Source organism: Panulirus ornatus, chromosome 58, assembly GCF_036320965.1.
Source record: "Panulirus ornatus isolate Po-2019 chromosome 58, ASM3632096v1, whole genome shotgun sequence".
Taxonomy (NCBI): Eukaryota; Metazoa; Arthropoda; class Malacostraca; order Decapoda; family Palinuridae; genus Panulirus; species Panulirus ornatus.
This window is the reverse complement of record NC_092281.1, coordinates 22812348-22833595: the sequence shown is the minus strand read 5'-3', so window position 1 is coordinate 22833595 and position 21248 is coordinate 22812348. Positions and strand designations below refer to the sequence as shown.

The window sequence follows — 21248 nt, the reverse complement described above, 5'->3', positions numbered from 1 at the left end:
TATATGTGTCAGAGGTGGAGGGAACAAGGAGAAGTGGGAGACCAAATTGGAGGTGGAAAGATGGAGTGAAAGGTGTTTTGAGTGATCGGGGCCTGAACATGCAGGAGTGTGAAAGGCATGCAAGGAATAAAGTGAATTGGAACGATGTGGTATACCGGGTCGACTTGCTGTTAATGGATTGAACCAGGGCATGTGAAGCATCTGTGGTAAACCATGGAAAGTTGTGTGGGGCCTGGATGTGGAAAGGTCGCTGTGGTTTCGGTGCATTATTACATGACAGCTAGAGACAGTGTGAACGAATGGGGCCTTTGTTGTCTTTTCCTAGTGCTACCTTGCACATATGAGGGGGGAGGGGGTTGTTATTCCATGTGTGGCGTGGTGGTGATGGGAATGAATAAAGGCAGACAGTATGAATTATGTACATGTGTATATATGTATATGTCTGTGTGTGTATATATATATGTATACATTGAGATGTTTAAGTATGTATATATGCTGTGTGGACGTGTATGTGTATACATGTGTATGTGACTTGATCGCAACCTTTGAGGTGTAGGGTTAAAACAACCAGAGAGTATAACATGAAGTTGTGAAAGTAAATTGCTAAAAAAGAAGTAAGGACATTCTTTTCTGGGATTGTATAAGAGTGTTGGATGACTGGAATAACTGAATGAGGATTTGGTTATTGCAGATAGCATTCAGTAGGTTAGAATGTTTTACAATAGTATAGAATGTTAAAGAGATGGGGCCACACAAGTGTAAAAGTCCATCTATATATATGTAAAAAAAAAAGATATATATAATTTCTTAGTTTGGAGGGCAACTTGAGCAACAACTGAGCTATTCAGATGTTGTGCAGCTTCAAGCTTTTTTTTTTCAGGTGAGGGGAGGTACCAGGCATATTGGATCCCATAGGTACAGTATTTTCTAAAAAGTATTATTTTTTGTGACATATTGATGAATGGAAAGGAAGAAACAGAGAAAAGTTCCTGAGAATGTTTTGTGTATATCGCCACTAGAGGCAGAAATTTTTTAAGCTCCTTCATTGAGGACAACAAGATAGCTTAGTTGCATGCAAATATAACACAGATCATAGTGAAATGATATGAGTGAAGTCCATTAAGAAGATGCTGAAAACAGTATAGATAAAGCAAATGAGCATCTCGCTGGTAGGAATTTTTTTATTGAAATGTGGCCAGTGAATTTAAGTAATTTTGGAATGTTAAACAAAGTAACGATTACACTTAGAATCTGTGGTTTATGATAAGACAACTGGGAATTACTTGTAATCAAGAACACACATATACAGAGAGTGAGGAAATTCTTACAAAATATTGAATTGATTGACAAAAACTGGTAACCATGAGCAGATTTGGAGAGATCGTTTCTAGTTAATTTTGAGCCAGAAGTTAGTAGATAGCTGCTCCTAGTGACCTAGGGTATGTTTTTCTTGTTAATTTTGAGTATAAAGTTAATTGATTACTGTTCCTTGCAACTTAGAGAAGACTGTAAGACCATTAACCCAGCACAAACATAGCTGTTTGAGGAAAATCAGTTGAAGGGTATAGAAAAAAAAAGTGGAATAAACAAGCAATAACAAGAAACTGGCAGGAGAGTTTGTATATTTCTTAGTAATTTGAGCATAAAAGGAAATTAACCACTATTCACAGACATTTGATGGAGTAGATAGTAGTTGGTAGGCAGCCGCTGACCAGGCAGGTGTATCACCTGTACTTTCTGCCTAACTGGGTATTATGTGGGGTGAGTGATGGCTGTGTAGTGAGCCAGCATTTTAGTGGTTGTTAAGTTGCTCTTCACTGACCCAAATATCTGCTTTTCTGTGTCTCACCCCATATGGACTGCTTGCATTATGTCCACAGATGTAGAATCTTTCCTTGTCACACATAATGCTTGACAACACAACTCACACAGTTCATTCTCCATAACTAGATTTTTCTGATGTGAGCACTAAAGTGCCAGTCCTACCTTTTGTCAAAATGTTAGGAGCAGTAGATAGAGGTAGTAGGAAGGAACTTTTAGGCAGGAGCATTTGGTAGAAGAAGCAATTATAAACAATAGCTTGGAGCATTAAGTAGAAGTAGTATGTTAGAACATCAGGTAGATACATTAACTAATAATAGTTGGTAGGAACATTTGGTAGGAGCCTATAAAAACACTTTGCCAGGTAAAGGGTGAGGCACTAAGGGCCAAGAAGCTGCACTGGAGTCCACTGGTTATGGAGACTGTTTGCCTCGCCCATCCCCTGAGGGAGTTCTCCGAGGGAACAGGTGTCAGAGATATAGTTAGATAAATTTTTTTTTTCATATAATTCACCATCTCCCACATTAGCAATATAGCATTAAGAACAGAGGACTGAGCCTTTGAGGGAAATCCTCACTTGGCCCCCTTCTCTGTTCCTTATTTTGGAAAATTAAAAATGAGGGGAGGATTTCCAGCCCCCCCACTCCCTCCCCTTTTAGTCGCCTTCTACGACACGTAGTGAATACATGGAAAGTATTCTTTCTCCCCTGTCCCCAGGGATAAGATAGATAGATAGATAGTTAAAACATAAAGCTAAGTCACCTTTCTCAACTAGGATATTCAGGTTTACATAGTCAGAACAAGAAAAAGTAGACTAGCTACTTTGGTGACTCAATTGACAATTGACAGATCCAGTCAACAAATCATATACAGCTGCATTTAATCAGACACAGGACATATAACAGCATATCAAGAAACAGGAGTAGGAAGTTGTACATTTGGACATGAAAAAGATGACATTGACTTTAAGAGATACTTAAAGGAGAGCAATGAAGCTCGTTGGGAGTTTTAGGAGGAACTGAAAAATTGTAACCCTCACAGTATGGCAGTTGTAGATAAGCTGATCTAGAGAGTATGCAACGTGAAGGAAAAGAGAAAAACATTGGAGGATGTAGCTAGGGAGCATACAGAAATAGAAGGACCTTGTAAATCTGACAGGAATTTGACAATAGAATTAGGATACTAGGAGATGCTCCCACCAAGGGGAAGCACAATTTAGTTAGAGTAAAAAAAAGATAGGTAAGAGCTTAGATCTAATTGTGAGGCTGAAATAGGTGAACCTGAGAACCTAAGCTTAGGGATGGTTAATAAGTAGCCAGATAAGTGTTGAGTCTAGGACTGAGGAAAACCACTGAACTGATAATCAAAATTAAAAAGGAATGAAGATTTAGGGATACTGAAGTTTCTGAAGCAAACAGGAAGAGCGGAATACTGGATAGGAAATTCAATAAAGCTTTGTTTATGCTTAGAGATTATGAGGTAAGGAAACCATCAAGAAGAAAAGATTGAATAGGAAGTGAGGAGTAGGAATACTGAAGAGTTGAAAGCATTATAGCAAAACTAAGTCGCCCACAGTGCACCAACCAGAACCCAGAAGTGTGATTTACTTATATGGACAGAAAAAAAAAGAACAAAAAGTTGGAGACTGGACCATTCACATAAGGTGACAGTTATGTAATTAGCCCCAGAAAAATATGCCAGATGGTGATTAACCAATAGAAGTACAATAGAGCATGAAAAAATAATTGTGTAATGATGATAATGAGCAAGCAGTCACAGACATAAACTCATCAGAAAGAGACATAATCAAAGCAGTTGATCAGCTTAAAGAAAGCTCAGTTCCAGGGCTAGATGGAATTACAGCAGTCTCTTGAAAGAAGACAAAAGAATCAATAGCCAAACCTCTTACAGTTCAATTGAGACAAAGCATATACCAGTCAGACATTACCGATGTTCACGAGATGGTGTGTGTTACGACAGTACACAAAGGAGGATCTTTCTAGGAAAAAGCTTTAGATATCTTATTTCTTTTCTTGTGTTCTTGAAAGGAGGTGAAATATTATATTGATATACACATTGTTACAGTTTGAAAATACAATGGTACAATAATTTTTTTCACCCTCTGGACTATCATCACCTTTGTTAGGGTAATTTATTTGACTCAGATTATAGTTCACTCGGGCTGTGGGTGTCTGATAAAGTCAGTTTCCAGTATATACAGTGTCTGATATAGCGAGGTTCAATTGTAGATCAGTGAATATTTTCTTATTCCTGTAATTACCAATAGTGTGTGTATGATTGTGTAATTACTTGTTTGTAATTTATGGGGGGGGGGGAGTGCTACACATATGGGGTCCCATTTCTTGAACATTTTATGTCTAGCAACTTCTTAAAAAAAAAATTTACTATTTGTATTAACTGTCTTCATTCATTTTATTCCATTCATCTGCACCTCATACTGTAAAGCACTTTCTCATATCTGTTTGAACAGATATCTTACTTAATTTCATGTTATGTCCTCTGGTTGATTTATTCCTTCATCTCTTGAAGAACTGTTCATGGTCTACATCATTGATCTATTTCAAAAACTAAAAGGTCAAGTCACTGCCACTCTTTTCTCTTCAAAGGAGGAAAAAATGGAGCCTACAGCCATTCCCTATGACTCAGTTCTCATGTTTCTAGTACCATCTTTGCTCTGACAAGGGCAACAATAATTTGAATCTCTATTGAGAATATAAAGCTTTCTGCAGGTCATCAAATATTGTATTCAGTCTAAATTTAGATTGCCAAGTCTTTTCCATGATTTGTGAGAGTGCAAATATCATGTAGGTAGTAGTTGAAAGGCAGCCATACCACCAATCAAGGATTACCTGTACTACCCACATGAACATTAGGAGGGTTATTGACAACTGCATAATGAGTCGGCACTTCACCAGTTGTCAAGTTGCACCCCTATGACTCATATAACTATCTTTCTTTCTGCTTCTTCCGCATGTAGACTACTGGCATTCTGTCCACAAACATAGTCTTTCCTTGTCACACATAACGCTTGACAATACTCTTAACAAAATGGTAAGAGCAATAGACAGAAGTAGTTGGAAAGAGCATTAGGTAGAAGTAGTGGGTAGGAACATTAGATGGGAGCATTAGGTAGAAGTATTTGGTTGGACTGAGGCTAAGAATAGGCAATGGAGCTAACCAGTTATGGAGAGTCTTGTGCTGTGGCCACACCCTTAAGGGAGTTCCCAAAGGGAACAGGCATCAGAGATATAGATAGATAGATAGCAAAGATTGTTTCTGTTGTTCCTCAGTTCTATTGGAAATCTTGCTGCCTTTCCCATAATTGTGGTTCTGATATATATCTTGCTCTCACTTATTTTCTCACAAATGTGTTAGTTGCATGGCTCATCAAAGAAATTGCTCTGTAGTTTTTTCACATTTCTGTGGTTTGCCCTTCTCAAATATTGGGCATATTGTGTGTCATCCTCAGTCAGTTGGTATTTTTCCTTCATTCCATGAGTTGATTATAACGTTTGACTGTTAGAATTTAAAATTTTCTCTTCCTGTTTTAAAAAGTTCAATTGATTTACCATCCTTGCCCATTACCTTTCCATTACTTGTCGTCATGCATTTATCCTTTTCTGGCATACAAGCTCCCTGGGGACCAGTCATATTTGGTTCTTCCTTGTCTGATTTTTTATTTTGTTCCATGTATTTTCACCATATCCTGCATAATGAGGTAGCAACAAGAACAGCTGAAGAACATCCCCATTTAAACCTCATATCTATGTTCTAGCTCTCATGTATAGTGCACTGAAACCATAGGACCCCCTATCCACAGACAAGTCCCTCAGACCTTTCCATGGTTCCTCCTGACCACTCAGAATGATTCAACCCATTAACAGCAGATTGCTTCATCTTGTTTAGTCCCATGCATGCCTTACACCCTCCAGTGTGTTCAGAGCCTTAGTCACTCGCAGCATCTCTTACTCCATCCTTCCCCTTCTTCATCAGTTTTCCTCTTCTCTTTGTTCTCTCCACTTCCAACATGTATACCCTCTTAATCAGCCTCCTTACTCATCCTCTTTCTATATTTATGTCGTTTCAGCTAACCCACTACAGCTCTCACAAACTTACTTTTCTTACTTCTTAACCTTCTCTCATCCTGTCATTTCTTATTTGATCAATACTCCTCATGCCTCATATTGTTCCTAAGCGTTTCATTTCCAGCACATTCACCCTCCCATACTTTTTTATCTACCACTCATGGCTTGTACCCATACAATGCCTTAAGAATTTCTAACCATCAGACATACCCATCTTTACCCTCTCAGAGAGTGACCTCTCCACACATGCCTCAGTATGTCCAGGATATTAGCCCCCTCACCCACTTTACAGCTTCCTTCAGCTCCCATGGTTCCATCTGCTGCCATGTCTTACCCTGGGTGTTTAAAACAATCAGCTGCATCAAGGTTCTCTCCTTTCATATCTAATGAAATGTCTTTTCCTTTCTGGTGGCTTAAAGCTGTTTGGAAGCTTATTTATTAGGTTCATCTTTAGAGATACAGTAATTCTATGATTCTTCCTTGAGTTTTCACTTCAGATTCTCTGTTTTCCTGCTTTCAGTGAAGTAATCTAGTTTTTGGTGTTTTGTTTCTTAATTGTTTTCTCAGAGATTTGCTTTCTTGTTAATTGTGGTCTTCACCTTCTCTCTCCTCTAAGGTATATGTTGCCTTCTAGTAGCCTCTACAGTCTTTATATCCAAAGAGTCTTCTGTGATCCTTTTTCATCTTATCTTCAGCTTTTTCCAGGCTTCCTCCAGATTCTGTCAACTAAGTCATTAAAACTATATTTATTATGAATTCTCCTTTAAGAGAGTATTTTTTGAGGCTTTAACTTTTTTCCATTTCTTGCAGGGTTTATGTGTACATGGGTGAGAATTGCAATTATTATTCTGATTAGAATCCATAGAGACTCCTGATATGATGTTAACATTGTTAAAAGTTTATGTTTGAATTTAGAAACCAGCATGTCATGGATTTATTGTCAAACTCCCAGTGTCTTACCTTATGAATCAATGACTTTCTTGATGTCAAAAATCTGTTCTTGAAAGACCTCATACACTTGCTCATACACTATAGTACTAGTTTTTCACTCTTCATTTTTTTTATTGATTCTCCAAAGGGTCCAAGTATGTTTCCTACATGTCCTCTGTCATTTCCAATTCTACGCGGGGAGTGCTCATCCTCCCCGAAGGCTCAGATTGGGGTGCCTAAATGTGTGTGGATGTAACCAAGATGTGAAAAAAGGAGAGATAGGTAGTATGTTTGAGGAAAGGAACCTGGATGTTTTGGCTCTTGAGTGAAACGAAGCTCAAGGGTAAAGGGGAAGAGTGGTTTGGGAATGTCTTGGGAGTAAAGTCAGGGGTTAGTGAGAGGACAAGAGCAAGGGAAGGAGTAGCAGTACTCCTGAAACAGGAGTTGTGGGAGTATGTGATAGAATGTAAGAAAGTAAATTCTCGATTAATATGGGTAAAACTGAAAGTTGATGGAGAGAGATGGGTGATTATTGGTGCATATGCACTTGGGCATGAGAAGAAAGATCATGAGAGGCAAGTGTTTTGGGAGCAGCTGAATGAGTGTGTTAGTGGTTTTGATGCACGAGACCGGGTTATAGTGATGGGTGATTTGAATGCAAAGGTGAGTAATGTGGCAGTTGAGGGAATAATTGGTATACATGGGGTGTTCAGTGTTGTAAATGGAAATGGTGAAGAGCTTGTAGATTTATGTGCTGAAAAAGGACTGATGATTGGGAATACCTGGTTTAAAAAGCGAGATATACATAAGTATACTTATGTAAGTAGGAGAGATGGCCAGAGAGCGTTATTGGATTACGTGTTAATTGACAGGCGTGCGAAAGAGAGACTTTTGGATGTTAATGTGCTGAGAGGTGCAACTGGAGGGATGTCTGATCATTATCTTGTGGAGGCTAAGGTGAAGATTTGTATGGGTTTTCAGGAAAGAAGAGTGAATGTTGGGGTGAAGAGGGTGGTGAGAGTAAGTGAGCTTGGGAAGGAGACTTGTGTGAGGAAGTACCAGGAGAGACTGAGTACAGAATGGAAAAAGGTGAGAACAATGGAAGTAAGGGGAGTGGGGGAGGAATGGGATGTATTTAGGGAATCAGTGATGGATTGCGCAAAAGATGCTTGTGGCATGAGAAGAGTGGGAGGTGGGTTGATTAGAAAGGGTAGTGAGTGGTGGGATGAAGAAGTAAGAGTATTAGTGAAAGAGAAGAGAGAGGCATTTGGACGATTTTTGCAGGGAAAAAATGCAATTGAGTGGGAGATGTATAAAAGAAAGAGACAGGAGGTCAAGAGAAAGGTGCAAGAGGTGAAAAAAAGGGCAAATGAGAGTTGGGGTGAGAGACTATCAGTAAATTTTAGGGAGAATAAAAAGATGTTCTGGAAGGAGGTAAATAAAGTGCGTAAGACAAGGGAGCAAATGGGAACTTCAGTGAAGGGCGCAAATGGGGAGGTGATAACAAGTAGTGGTGATGTGAGAAGGAGATGGAGTGAATATTTTGAAGGTTTGTTGAATGTGTTTGATAATAGAGTGGCAGATATAGGGTGTTTGGGTCGAGGTGGTGTGCAAAGTGAGAGGGTTAGGGAAAATGATTTGGTAAACAGAGAAGAGGTAGTAAAAGCTTTGCGGAAGATGAAAGCCGGCAAGGCAGCAGGTTTGGATGGTATTGCAGTGGAATTTATTAAAAAAGGAGGTGACTGTATTGTTGACTGGTTGGTAAGGTTATTTAATATATGTATGACTCATGGTGAGGTGCCTGAGGATTGGCGGAATGCGTGCATAGTGCCATTGTACAAAGGCAAAGGGGATAAGAGTGAGTGCTCAAATTACAGAGGTATAAGTTTGTTGAGTATTCCTGGTAAATTATATGGGAGGGTATTGATTGAGAGGGTGAAGGCATGTACAGAGCATCAGATTGGGGAAGAGCAGTGTGGTTTCAGAAGTGGTAGAGGATGTGTGGATCAGGTGTTTGCTTTGAAGAATGTATGTGAGAAATAGTTAGAAAAGCAAATGGATTTGTATGTAGCATTTATGGATCTGGAGAAGGCATATGATAGAGTTGATAGAGATGCTCTGTGGAAGGTATTAAGAATATATGGTGTGGGAGGCAAGTTGTTAGAAGCAGTGAAAAGTTTTTATCGAGGATGTAAGGCATGTGTACGTGTAGGAAGAGAGGAAAGTGATTGGTTCTCAGTGAATGTAGGTTTGCGGCAGGGGTGTGTGATGTCTCCATGGTTGTTTAATTTGTTTATGGATGGGGTTGTTAGGGAGGTGAATGCAAGAGTTTTGGAAAGAGGGGCAAGTATGCAGTCTGTTGTGGATGAGAGAGCTTGGGAAGTGAGTCAGTTGTTGTTCGCTGATGATACAGCGCTGGTGGCTGATTCATGTGAGAAACTGCAGAAACTGATGACTGAGTTTGGTAAAGTGTGTGAAAGAAGAAAGTTGAGAGTAAATATGAATAAGAGTAAGGTTATTAGGTACAGTAGGGTTGAGGGTCAAGTCAATTGGGAGGTAAGTTTGAATGGAGAAAAACTGGAGGAAGTGAAGTGTTTTAGATATCTGGGAGTGGATCTGGCAGTGGATGGAGCCATGGAAGCAGAAGTGAATCATAGGATGGGGAAGGGGCGAAAATTCTGGGAGCCTTGAAGAATGTGTGGAAGTCGAGAACATTATCTTGGAAAGCAAAAATGGGTATGTTTGAAGGAATAGTGGTTCCAACAATGTTGTATGGTTGCGAGGCGTGGGCTATGGATAGAGTTGTGCGCAGGAGGATGGATGTGCTGGAAATGAGATGTTTGAGGACAATGTGTGGTGTGAGGTGGTTTGATCGAGTAAGTAACGTAAGGGTAAGAGAGATGTGTGGAAATAAAAAGAGCGTGGTTGAGAGAGCAGAAGAGGGTGTTTTGAAATGGTTTGGGCACATGCAGAGAATGAGTGAGGAAAGATTGACCAAGAGGATATATGTGTCGGAGGTGGAGGGAACGAGGAGAAGAGGGAGACCAAATTGGAGGTGGAAAGATGGAGTGAAAAAGATTTTGTGTGATCGGGGCCTGAACATGCAGGAGGGTGAAAGGAGGGCAAGGAATAGAGTGAATTGGAGCGATGTGGTATACCGGGGTTGACGTGCTGTCAGTGGATTGAATCAAGGCATGTGAAGCGTCTGGGGTAAACCATGGAAAGCTGTGTAGGTATGTATATTTGCGTGTGTGGACGTATGTATATACATGTGTATGGGGGGGATTGGGCCATTTCTTTCGTCTGTTTCCTTGCGCTACCTCGCAAACGCGGGAGACAGCGACAAAGCAAAAAAAAAAAAATAATAATTATTTTTTCATTACGAAGAAGTATTTTAACTTAATTTTCCTTATAAATTTGTTCTTTAATTAAAGCTTTAGTGAGAGCCCCTTTTGAGGTACATGCACCAAAAAATGTGAATTCTTTTAGTGCCTGGATGTATCCTTTTTTTTATTTTGTTTGTCATATCTGCAGATTGTGTTTCTTAATAGTTCTAGCCCCATCATTATTGCTGCATCATATTGTGGTTTGCGTTTCCTTTTTCAATACATAAGGAAATACACAACCATCCTTTTTTTCTTTACCAGTTTCTTTATTTCTTAGTGTAGATTTATGCCTGTCCAAGAAGATTCAGAATTTCCCCTCATATGTTGCAAAAGTTAATCTTTGTTTACATAATCATACATATTAAGTGTTCCAATCCTCAGTTTTCTCATACCTCAGTCATTCTCAGGAGAGCCCATCCATCCAGTTCCGAGATTTCCTTGGGGATCTTGTACAGGGGGTTACAGTGCTCAGCTAGCAGGGCCTGTCAGCACAGGTTTACTTGATGGCTTCAGAAGGAGCGTCTTAGCTATAAGATCAGATCCATCATCCACCGAAGGGATGTACCCCATAGGGGGTTGATATATGTTGGAGATAACAGAGTATCCATTGTATATCACCTTTTTAAACTAATATGTTAATTTGATATTTACTTTTCTTTTCGTTCTATATTTCATGCATCCACCACTATTATTGTAGATGTTTTTGTGGTTAACTGTTTGGGCAGTATGGGAAGAAGTTATTGCAGTTGTAGAATGCCATGTCTTATAATCTCTCATTGCTGTTATACAGCTCTTAGAATGTTTCAGAACCCTTTGCTTATGCTATTTCTTCACCTTTTTCATTTATCTACTACTTTAGTATTACAGATGTTATTCTCCCCGTGCTCTAAGTTGTTTCTTGTTTATTTCTTGTTTAAGTACTTGTACTTCCTTTCAGTTGATATATTTCTGCTTATTTGAAAAAGCTGCATTCACACATATATAGATATGCAATTGCTTTTTGTAATTAGATATTTATGTTGTATAGGGAGGGAGTTTCACATTCATAGGCCCCCATCTTTAAAACTTCTCCACTATTATGCAACTTCTTAAACTTTTGTATGCTAATGTATTATCGGTTTCATCACTTGATTTATTCTATTCAACTGTAACATATATGCTACATGAGTACATATTTGCATCTTGTCTAGCAAGTTTCTTGCCTGATTTCATATTATGGTGTCTGGTTGTTTTAAGTTTGGAACCTTCAAAGAATTGTTCCCTCTTGACATCATCAAACTGATTTAAAAACATAAATGTTGTTTTCAAGGCTCTTCTTACTCTATTCTCTTTTACATGGTTGACAAATTGATGGCTTCTCACCTCTCACTATGTTAGCTCTTTTAATTTTGATACCATTTTTGTTGCACTCCTTTAGACCTTCTCTGTTAATTCATTGTGCTTTTTCAAGTGCAGTGACCAAACTTGAGAAGCACATTCTAGTTTTGGCTTGATATGCAGTGTAGAGACTTTGTTGAATAATTTCCTTAACCATGTACTTGAAAGCTGTTCAGTTGTTTTAATATTTTGTCAGCAGACAGTTTGTCTCATTTGCAGTTCTAAGGCAGGCTTTGGCTGCAGGGTTGATAATGTTGAATCTCAAGTTCCTCTTACATTCAGCTTCCTTCCACTTATTTTGAGCTGCAGTAGATAATGTTTGTATTGAGACCTTGTTTTACTGCACCTCATCCTGCTAACTTAGCATCGATTTTTGCTGGAATTTCTCGTTCTGTGTGGCAGACGAACTTTGGAGTTTCTCTTAGTTCTCTTGTAAGTTCTTATAATCTTCATCACTCTTTACTCTCCTTATGACCTTGTCATATCTTCAAATATATTTGAGTACAAGTCCAGTCCTTCCGGCATTATGTATGTATGCATGCCTGTGTGCTTGACCCTAGGATGTCCTGTAAACCAGGGGTTCTTAAATTTTTCTTTCACACATGTTTAGGGGATGGAGACACAGTTACGAAAACTTACTTGCTCATTAACATGAGTGCAGGATTTATGGTAAAGTCATACACATAAAGACACAGGTAAAAAAGTATTCTTTTTTTAGAATGTAAGATCTATATTTCAGTGGATGGTTGTTTGAATTTATTTTGGCTTTTCATTGGGCTACTAAGAAATAAGCCATGGACCACATATTAAGAACCTTTTCTGTAAACAGTTGTTTGGGGCTCATAGATTTAGCCTTTGTTAACTTTCGATATCTTATAGATTGCCATTTCCCTCGGAAGATGAAGAAGCATTAACTCAATGGCACATGTTATTTTGAAGGTGCGACTGGGACCTCTGAATCCCCGGTGGTCAAGTTCTCTTATGATTGGTGTCACAGCTCAGTCACCAGAGAAGCTTCACCTCCCTAACACAGCTTTTGCTCTTAAACGAAACACTTGGATCATTTCTGGCGACTCTGTTTTCTACAATGGTGTGAAGGTTAGTCTTATTTTTATCATTACTTGATTTTGATGTTTCATTCAGGTTCTCGAGGAAAGTATCCACTAACCTAAGAAAATTACTTTAGTCTAAGATTACTGTAAATATCGTATTACTTTTAGTCATATGGCCTGTTGAAAAGTTTTGTTGGATTTGTATGTAGCATTTATGGATCTGGAGAAGGCATATGAAAGGGTTGATAGAGATACTTTGTGGGAGGTCTTAAGAGTATATGGTGTGGAAGGTAAGTTGCTAGAAACAGTGAAAAGCTTTTATCAAGGATGTAAGACGTACAAATAGGAAGGGAGGAGAGTGATTGGTTTCCATTGAAGTATGGTCCACGGGGGGGCGTGGGATGTCCCCATGGTTGTTTAATTTGTTTATGGACGGGGTGGTTAGGGAGGTAAATGCAAGAGTTTTAGAGAAAGGAGCGAGTATGCAGTCTGTTGGGGATGAGCGGGCCTGGGAAGTGAGTCAGTTGTTGTTTGTCAGTGATACAGCACTGGTGGCTGATTCGAGTGAGAAACTGCAAAAGTTGGTGTCCAAGTTTGGAAAAGTGTATGAAAAGAGAAAATTGGGAGTAAATGTGAATAAGAGCAAGGTTATTAGGTTCAGCAGGGTTAAGGGACAGGTGAGTTGGGATGAATTTTGAATGGACAAAAATTGGGCAAGTTAAGTGTTTTAGATATCTGGGAGTGGACCTAGCAGTGAATGAAACCAAGGAAGCGAAAGTGAGTTACAGGAAGGGGGAAGGGGCAAAGGTTTTGGGAGTGATGAAGAATGTGTGGAAGGAGAGAATGTCATCTCAGAGAGCAAAAATGGGTATGTATGAAGAAATAGTGATTCCAACAATATCATATGGTTGCAAGGCATGGGCTATAGATAGGGTTGTACAGAGGAGGGTGGATGTGATGGAAATGAAATGTTTGAAGACAGTATGTGGTGTGAGGTGGTTTGATCAAGTAAGTAATGAAAGGGTAAGGGAGATGTGAGGAAATAAAAGGAGTGTGGTTGAGACAGGAGAAGAGGGTGTTTGGAAATGGTTTCAGCATAAGGAGAGAATGAGTGAGGAAAGGATGACTAAGAGGATATATATGTCAGAGGTAGAGGGAACAAGGAGAAGTGGGAAACCAAATTGGAGATGGAAGGATGAAGTGAAAAAGATTTTGAGCTATCAGGGCCTGAACATAAGGGAGAGTGAGAGGCTTGCAAGGAGTAGTGAATTGGAACGATGTGGTACACCAGGGTTGACGTGCTGTCAGTGGACTGATCCAGGGCATGTGAAACATTTGGGGTGAACCATGGAAAGGTCTGTGGAGCCTGGATGTGGATAGAGAGCTGTGGTTTTGGTTCATTACACATGACAGCTAGAGAAGCAGTGTGAATGAATGTGACCTTTTTTGTCTGTGTTCCTAGCGCTGCCTCGCTGAAGCAGGGGGTAGCGATACTGTTTCTTGTTTGGCAGGATAGCACCAGGAATAGATGAAGGCAAGCAAGTATGAATATGTATATATGTCTGTGTATGTGTATGTATATGTATGTATCTCTGTATATGTTGATATGTATATGCTTTATTTTTATTATATTTGACTGCCATTTCCCGCTTCAGCGAGGTAGCGCAAGGAAACAGACAAAGAAAGGCCCATCCAATTATATACACATGTATATACATAAACACCCATACATGTACATATACATACATATACAGATACATACCAACATATACATACTCAGACATATACCTATATACACATGTATTTGTTCATGCTTGCGTTCATCCATTCGCTACCCTTTGCTTCAGCAAGGCAGCGCTAGGAAAAATAAACAAAAAAGGCCACATTCATTCACACTCATTTTCTAGCTGTCATGCATAATGCACCGAAACCACAGCTCACTCTTTACATCCAGGCCTCACAGACCTTTCCATGTTTTACCCCCAGACATTTCATATGCCCTGGTTCAGTCCATTGACAGCACATTGACCCCGGTATACCACATCGTTCCAATTCACTCTATTCCTTGCACATTCTCACCCTCCTGTATGTTTAGGCCATGATCACTCAAAATCTTTTTCACTCCATCCTTCCACCTCCAGTTTGGTGTCCCGCTTCTCCTTTATACCTCCACCTCTGACACATATATCCTCTTTGTCAATCTTTCCTCATTCATTCTCTCCATATGTCCAAACCATTTCAACACACCCTCTTCAGCTCTCTCAACCACACTCTTTTTATTTCCACACATCTCTCTTACCCTTTCATTTCTTACTCAACCAAACCACCTTACACCACATATTGTCCTTAAACACTTCATTACCAACACATCCACCCTCCTCATATAACCCTATCTATAGCCCATGCCTTGCAACCATATAACAATGTTAGAACTACTTTTCTTTCAAACATACCCATTTTTCCTCCGAGATAACGTTCTCTCCTTCCACACATTTTTCATCACTCTCAGAACCTTCACCCCCTCCCCCACCCTGTTACTTCCGCTTCCATGGTTCCATCCACTGCTAAGTCCACTCCCAAATATCTAAAACACCTCTCTTCCTCCAGTTTTTCTCCATTCAAACTTACATCCCAATTGACTTGTCCCTCAACCTTACTGAACTTAATAACCTTGCTCTTATTCACATTTACTCTCAACTTTCTCCTTTCACACTCTTTCCAAACTCAGTCTCCAACTTCTGCAGTTTCTCACACGAATCTGCCACTTGAGGTGTATCATTGGCAAACAACTGCCTCGCTTCCCAGGCCATCTCATCCCCAACATACTGCATACTCACCCCTCTCGCCAAAACTCTTGCATTTACCTTGCTGATCACCCTATCCATGAATTAATTAAACAGCCATGGGGACATCACACACCCCTGCTGCAAACTGACATTCAATGGGAACCAATCACTCTCCTCTCTTCCTACTCGTACACATGCCTTACATCCATGGTAAAAACTTTTCACTGCTTCTAGCAACTTACCTCCCACACCATATACTCTTAAAACGTTCTACAAAGCATCTCTATCAGCCCTATCATATACCTTCTCCAGATCCAAAAATGCTACATACAAATCCATCTATTTTTCTAAGTATTTCTTACCTTCCTCAAAGCAAATGCCTGATCCACACATCCTCTACCACTTCTGAAACCACACTGCTCTTCCCCAGTCTGATGGTCTGTGCCTTCACCCTCTCACTGAATACCCTCCCATATAATTTCCCAGGAATACTCAACAAACTTTTTTTTTCATACATATTCGCCTAATCCCACATGAGTGAGGTGGCGTTAAGAACAGAGGAGTGAGCCTTAGAGTGTATCCTCATTTGGCCCACCTCTCTGTTCCTTCTTTTGGAAGAATATGAATGGGAGGGGAGGATTTCCAGCCCCCTGTTTCCTCCTCCTTTAGTCGCCTTCCACAACACGCAGCGAACACATGGGAAGTATTCTTTCTCCCCTATTCCCAGGGATAACTCAACAAACTTATGCCTCTGTAATTTGAACACTCACCTTTATCCCATTTGCCTTTGTACAATGCCACTATGCATGCATTCTGCTGATCATCAGGAACTTCACTGTTCTCCATACATACATTGAGTATCCTTCCCAGCCAATCAACAACACAGTCACCCCTTTTTTAATAAATTTCATGGCAGTACCATCCAAACCCACCACCGTGCTGGATTTCGTCTTCTGCAAAGCTTTCACTATCTCTTCTCCCTTTACCAAGCCATTCTCCCTGACCCCTCTCACTTTGCACAGTACTCCAACCAAAGTACCCTATATCTGCCACTCTCTCATCAAACACATTCAACAAACCTTCAAAATACTCACACCATATTCTCACTTCATCACTACCTATCATTACATCCCCACTTGTCCCTTCGTTGATGTTCCCACTTATTCTCTTGTCTTATGCTCGTTATTTACCTGCTTCCAAAACATCCTTTTATTTAATGATACTCTCTCACCCCAACTCTCATTTGCCCTCTTTTTCAACCCTTGCACCTTTCTCTTGACCTCTTGCTGCTTTCTTTTATGCATCTCCCAGTCATTTGCACTACTTCCCTGCAAGTATTGTCCAAATGCCTCTCTTTTTTCTCACAAACAACCTTACTTCATCTCTTCACTCACTACCCTTTCTAATCTGCCCACCTCCCACCTTCTCATGCCACATGCATCTTTTGTGAGCCATCACTGCTTCCCTAAATACATCCCATTCCTCTCCCACTCCCCTCCTGTCATTTGCACACACCTTTTGGTATTCTACACTCAGTCTCTCCTGGTACTTCCTCACAGAAGTCTCCTTGTGTGTGTATATATACACATGGGTATATGAACGGATGGGTCTTTCTTCGTGTGTTTCCTGGTGCTACCTCGTTGATGCAGGAAATGGCGATGAAGTATGATAAGTAAATATAAATAAATGTGTGTGTGTGTGTTTCTTTGTCACCAGTAAATGTAATTATGGTACAATAGTAAGAAGTACAGTACTGTATAGAGAACAGTCTAAATAAGATGCAGTGCAACTCAACCTTGTGAAACATAATATGCATGTGCTGTGTGCCCTTTAACTTGTGCTGCTCCAGCCCAGCATATGAGGTCCTCCAGAACTCAGGCATACATGCAGTAGTGAGGTGTGTGTTATTTTTCTGAAAGTGTTTTGTTGCAAACAGATATGATTATTTGGGGTTTTCAACACTAATATCTGTTACTTTGTAAGAGTGTCACAGCTTCACAAATGCATACATAATATGAGAACTTTACACTTATAAAGAACTTGGCTTCACTGAACAGAAATAGGAAATACCAAGGCAGTGTGGACTCAGTTAAAGGGTCAACTAAATACTAGATAACTGCTCTTTCAGATGCTCATTGGGCCATGCCTCTAGTAGAGAAATAGTTATTCATCCTTGAAAATTTACATTTTTGACTTGTTGCCTATTTCCCTTGAATGGAGGTTGGTCAAAACATTGATTGTATCAGAACCACTGTACTTCAGCTTGCTTTGCTTTCAGATCAAAGGGCGATATGGACCTCACTTGGATAGCCTAGCCGGGGGAATTGGTGGTACAGGAGGTCATGTAGTTGGCGTAATGGTGGACCATGAGGCACGACTACATCTTCTTGTAAATGGCGTGGATCAAGGTGTTGCAGCTAAGGAGATCCCACCAAATCCATACGTGATACTGGATTTGTATGGCCAGTGTCAGGAGGTCAGTACTCACAGTTGTGTTTCTGTGATATAAGAAAGACTCATACATGTTTTATAACATTTGGAGAATATATGTAACATAAAGTGTCAGACAAAAGTTTATACCTTTCCTCATTCCCATGAACAGGTAGTCATCAGCAACAGCTGTGTGAATAGTGAGACCCCCATCACCTCTATTTCCACAACTATTGGTAATATAACTACTACCAGTACAATCACTAGCAACACTACAATCAACACGTCAACATTCACGACCACTGTCCCTACCACTAACTCTAACTCCTCCATCACTACCAACTCTGTTACCTCCAATACTACACAGCTTGGTCAGGAACAAAACAAAAAGAACCTCATGAAGACTCACCACCATCATCATCATCACCATCACCATCATCATCACCACATGCATAATAACATGCAACAACAGCCACAGTCACAGCAGCAGTCTCAGCCCTCCCAGCAATTAAGCAGTGGCATGATGCTTACCAGTTTCAACCAAGATAATAGTAGCAGTAACATCTCTAATAATGACTCAAGTGTAGTAAGACAACCTAGCTCCAACATTGAGGCAGAGCACATCACGCAGTCTCATCCACCTAAAGATAAAGATAAGGTGAGGATCTTTAAGGAGGTGTTTTGGTGACTATTTTGTATAACAGTGAATTGTTGGGATTTTTTTTTCTACTCATAGTATATACATGGATAGTAATGACATAGATAGACCTTCAGTCTAGATTGTTTGCAATCAAGCAGTGTTCAAATTATGGGTTTATTCAGATTATAGAGCATGTCTTTCAGGTGAGCTTTTCCAGTTTTAGATGTTTGTGTGTATTACATTTAAGTATATGCTATATCAAACATTTAAGAAAACATTTATTTATTTTGCTTACCCAGAAATCTTCCTTGTCTCTGTTTGTAACAGGATGAATGTGGACTAAGGTTTAATTTGATTATTATGTAGAGAATGAAGTGCTAAGGGTGGATGCTTGTAGGATACCATTATAAGAGTAGAACAAAAGCAAAACAGTACAAATAATGGAATTAATTAAAAAAAGCATAAAACATTACCATCTCAGATTCAAATTGTGGAAACTCTTTGACTATTTTGCAAGAATCTTATATGTATGGGCATTTGAATGTTAGGTGTTTTTGGATTTTGGATATTCAGATTGGAGATCTGCAAATGTGCAAGAGTTTCTGCAATGACCACCCTCACTAATCTTAGGTATATAGTCCATTGTCTTGACTTTGGTACAGATGGCTATGATTATTTAAAAACGAATCTATGAAATATATATATTGCAATATTGTTATGGAAGCACAATAAATTTTATTTATATCAGTGAGTTTCATGCAAAGTTATTGAGGCAGTAGTCATTTTCCTTTTCCATAAAATCCTACTCTCTTAACTCTTTTATGATATACCAGGAATCAAGAACAGTCTCTATGACAGACAGATTCTCTTTTAATGTTGAACTATGGAAGTATAAAATGAAATATCCATTAGATTGTTTTCCTTATTTGTGTGTGTGTATAATGAGGGTTTTGATATATTTTGCCTCCACCTTTCAGGATGTGATCCGAGCCTTACCAGACAGCAGTATGGTGAAGAATTGTGAATATCAGAATATGTGCCATCGGTTTAAAACCTCCTTAGCCTTGCCAGGTAAGAGATTGATGTGCTTAAAGCCTCAGTCCTTGTTAACAATTGTAAAAGTACCAGTTAATCCCTCATCTACAGTACCTTCATGATGGCATCAGCAACCCCTATTGGCTGTACATTTTATTACTTTTCCTCCTTGAAACGTGAAATAAAACCAAAACTTTTGATATTCATTTTGTTATTTGTATACATAAATTTGCTCTTATGTTCCATTAGTAGAAGATTACCAAGTATCTTTCTTATTGTATATATCATTTGTGATTTCATCTTGTTTCATGGAAGACTAGTTGTAAGGTCTGTGTAGGCTAGCTTAGACCTTGGCTGTTGTAACAGAAGCTCTATGAATCATGATGGTTGTTTTGTAAATGAAATTTGATAATGATTAAAGTTCTTTGTTCTTCCATTCTTTAATTTTTATATCAAATAGATGCCTTTTAGATTTTTTTTGAACTCTTACTGGCCATGCATTTCAGACTCTTGGAAATGTTATTCATGAAAGAATTAACCCCCAATTTTAGACAAAAATTTTGTCTCAAAAGTTCAGTTTACACAGGTATATACAGTGACTGTAAAATCCTTTGTCCTCTCTCTATATATTTTCAGAGGCGATATACATCTAAGGTTTATTGTGGGTACAAGTATATGAAACTCTGAGGATGAAATCATTCTACATCTGGTCCATGAGACTAATGTTTCTAATAGTGTAAGCCTCAGCATCCCACCTTAATGTGCCTCAGGCCATCTTGAGGGAACGATATTCTTTTCCTACTCCTCCAGGCTGCCACTTCATTTTTGGAATTACACTTCTAGGCACTGTATTTCTTCCACATGTGCTTCAAGATGGTTGCTTCTTATCTTTCTAAGGTAGAGAAAACCCAAATTCTTGCCTGAAGTCAAGAAAATGTTGGTACACGTGAGATTTCTAGGCACACTCTGTGCTCAGAATGTATGATCAGGCAGTGCTTCCTGCAAAACCTTATTAGTTCCTTGCCTCATCCAGGAGATTGTAACCCTTTGAACCCAAATGTGAAGCTAGCATACTTCAGGAACTTTGCCAATTCCATGCCAAGGCATGTAAGTGTGACATCTTTGAAATTGTTTGGGGAGGTAGACAAGGTTTTTATGGACACTGAACGGTGTATTGAATGCTAGTGACATTTCCTGTCATTTGCTATAATGAATATTATTGATTTCAAATTTCAGTGGAAATAATTTCATGTGTGGCGGCAGGGTGGCAATGGGAATGGATGAAGACAGCAAGTATGAATATGTACATGTGTAAATATGTATGTCTGTGTATGTATATGTATGTATACGTTGAAATGTATATGTATGTATATGTGCGTGTGTGGACGTTTATGTATATATGTGTGTATGTGGTTGGGTTGGACTATTCTTTCGTCTGTTTCCTTGCACTGCCTCACTAACACGGGAGACAGCTATTTCATGTGTGGTGGGGTGGCATTAGGAATGGATGAAGGCAGCATGTATGAATATGTACATGTGTATATATGTATATGTCTTTGTATGTATATGTATGTATATTTTGAAATGTATATGTATGTATATGTGCATATGTGGGCGTTTATGCATATACATGTGTATGTGGGTGGGTTGAGCCATTCTTTTGTCTGCTTCCTTGCGCTACCTCG

General features: G+C 39.3%; 1 protein-coding gene across 3 annotated transcripts in view; it reads left to right on the top strand.

Moving 5' to 3' along the window:
* The window catches only part of Neurl4 (neuralized E3 ubiquitin protein ligase 4), a 508598-nt gene that overhangs the window by 464197 nt on the left and 23153 nt on the right, over window positions 1–21248 (top strand). For all 3 annotated transcript variants that reach the window (XM_071695559.1, XM_071695560.1, XM_071695561.1), the window contains 4 exons: window positions 12560–12718; window positions 17737–17934; window positions 18061–18546; window positions 19506–19599. In XM_071695559.1, the coding sequence (XP_071551660.1) occupies window positions 12560–12718; window positions 17737–17934; window positions 18061–18546; window positions 19506–19599 (937 nt within the window). The remainder of the gene's footprint in view (window positions 1–12559; window positions 12719–17736; window positions 17935–18060; window positions 18547–19505; window positions 19600–21248) is intronic.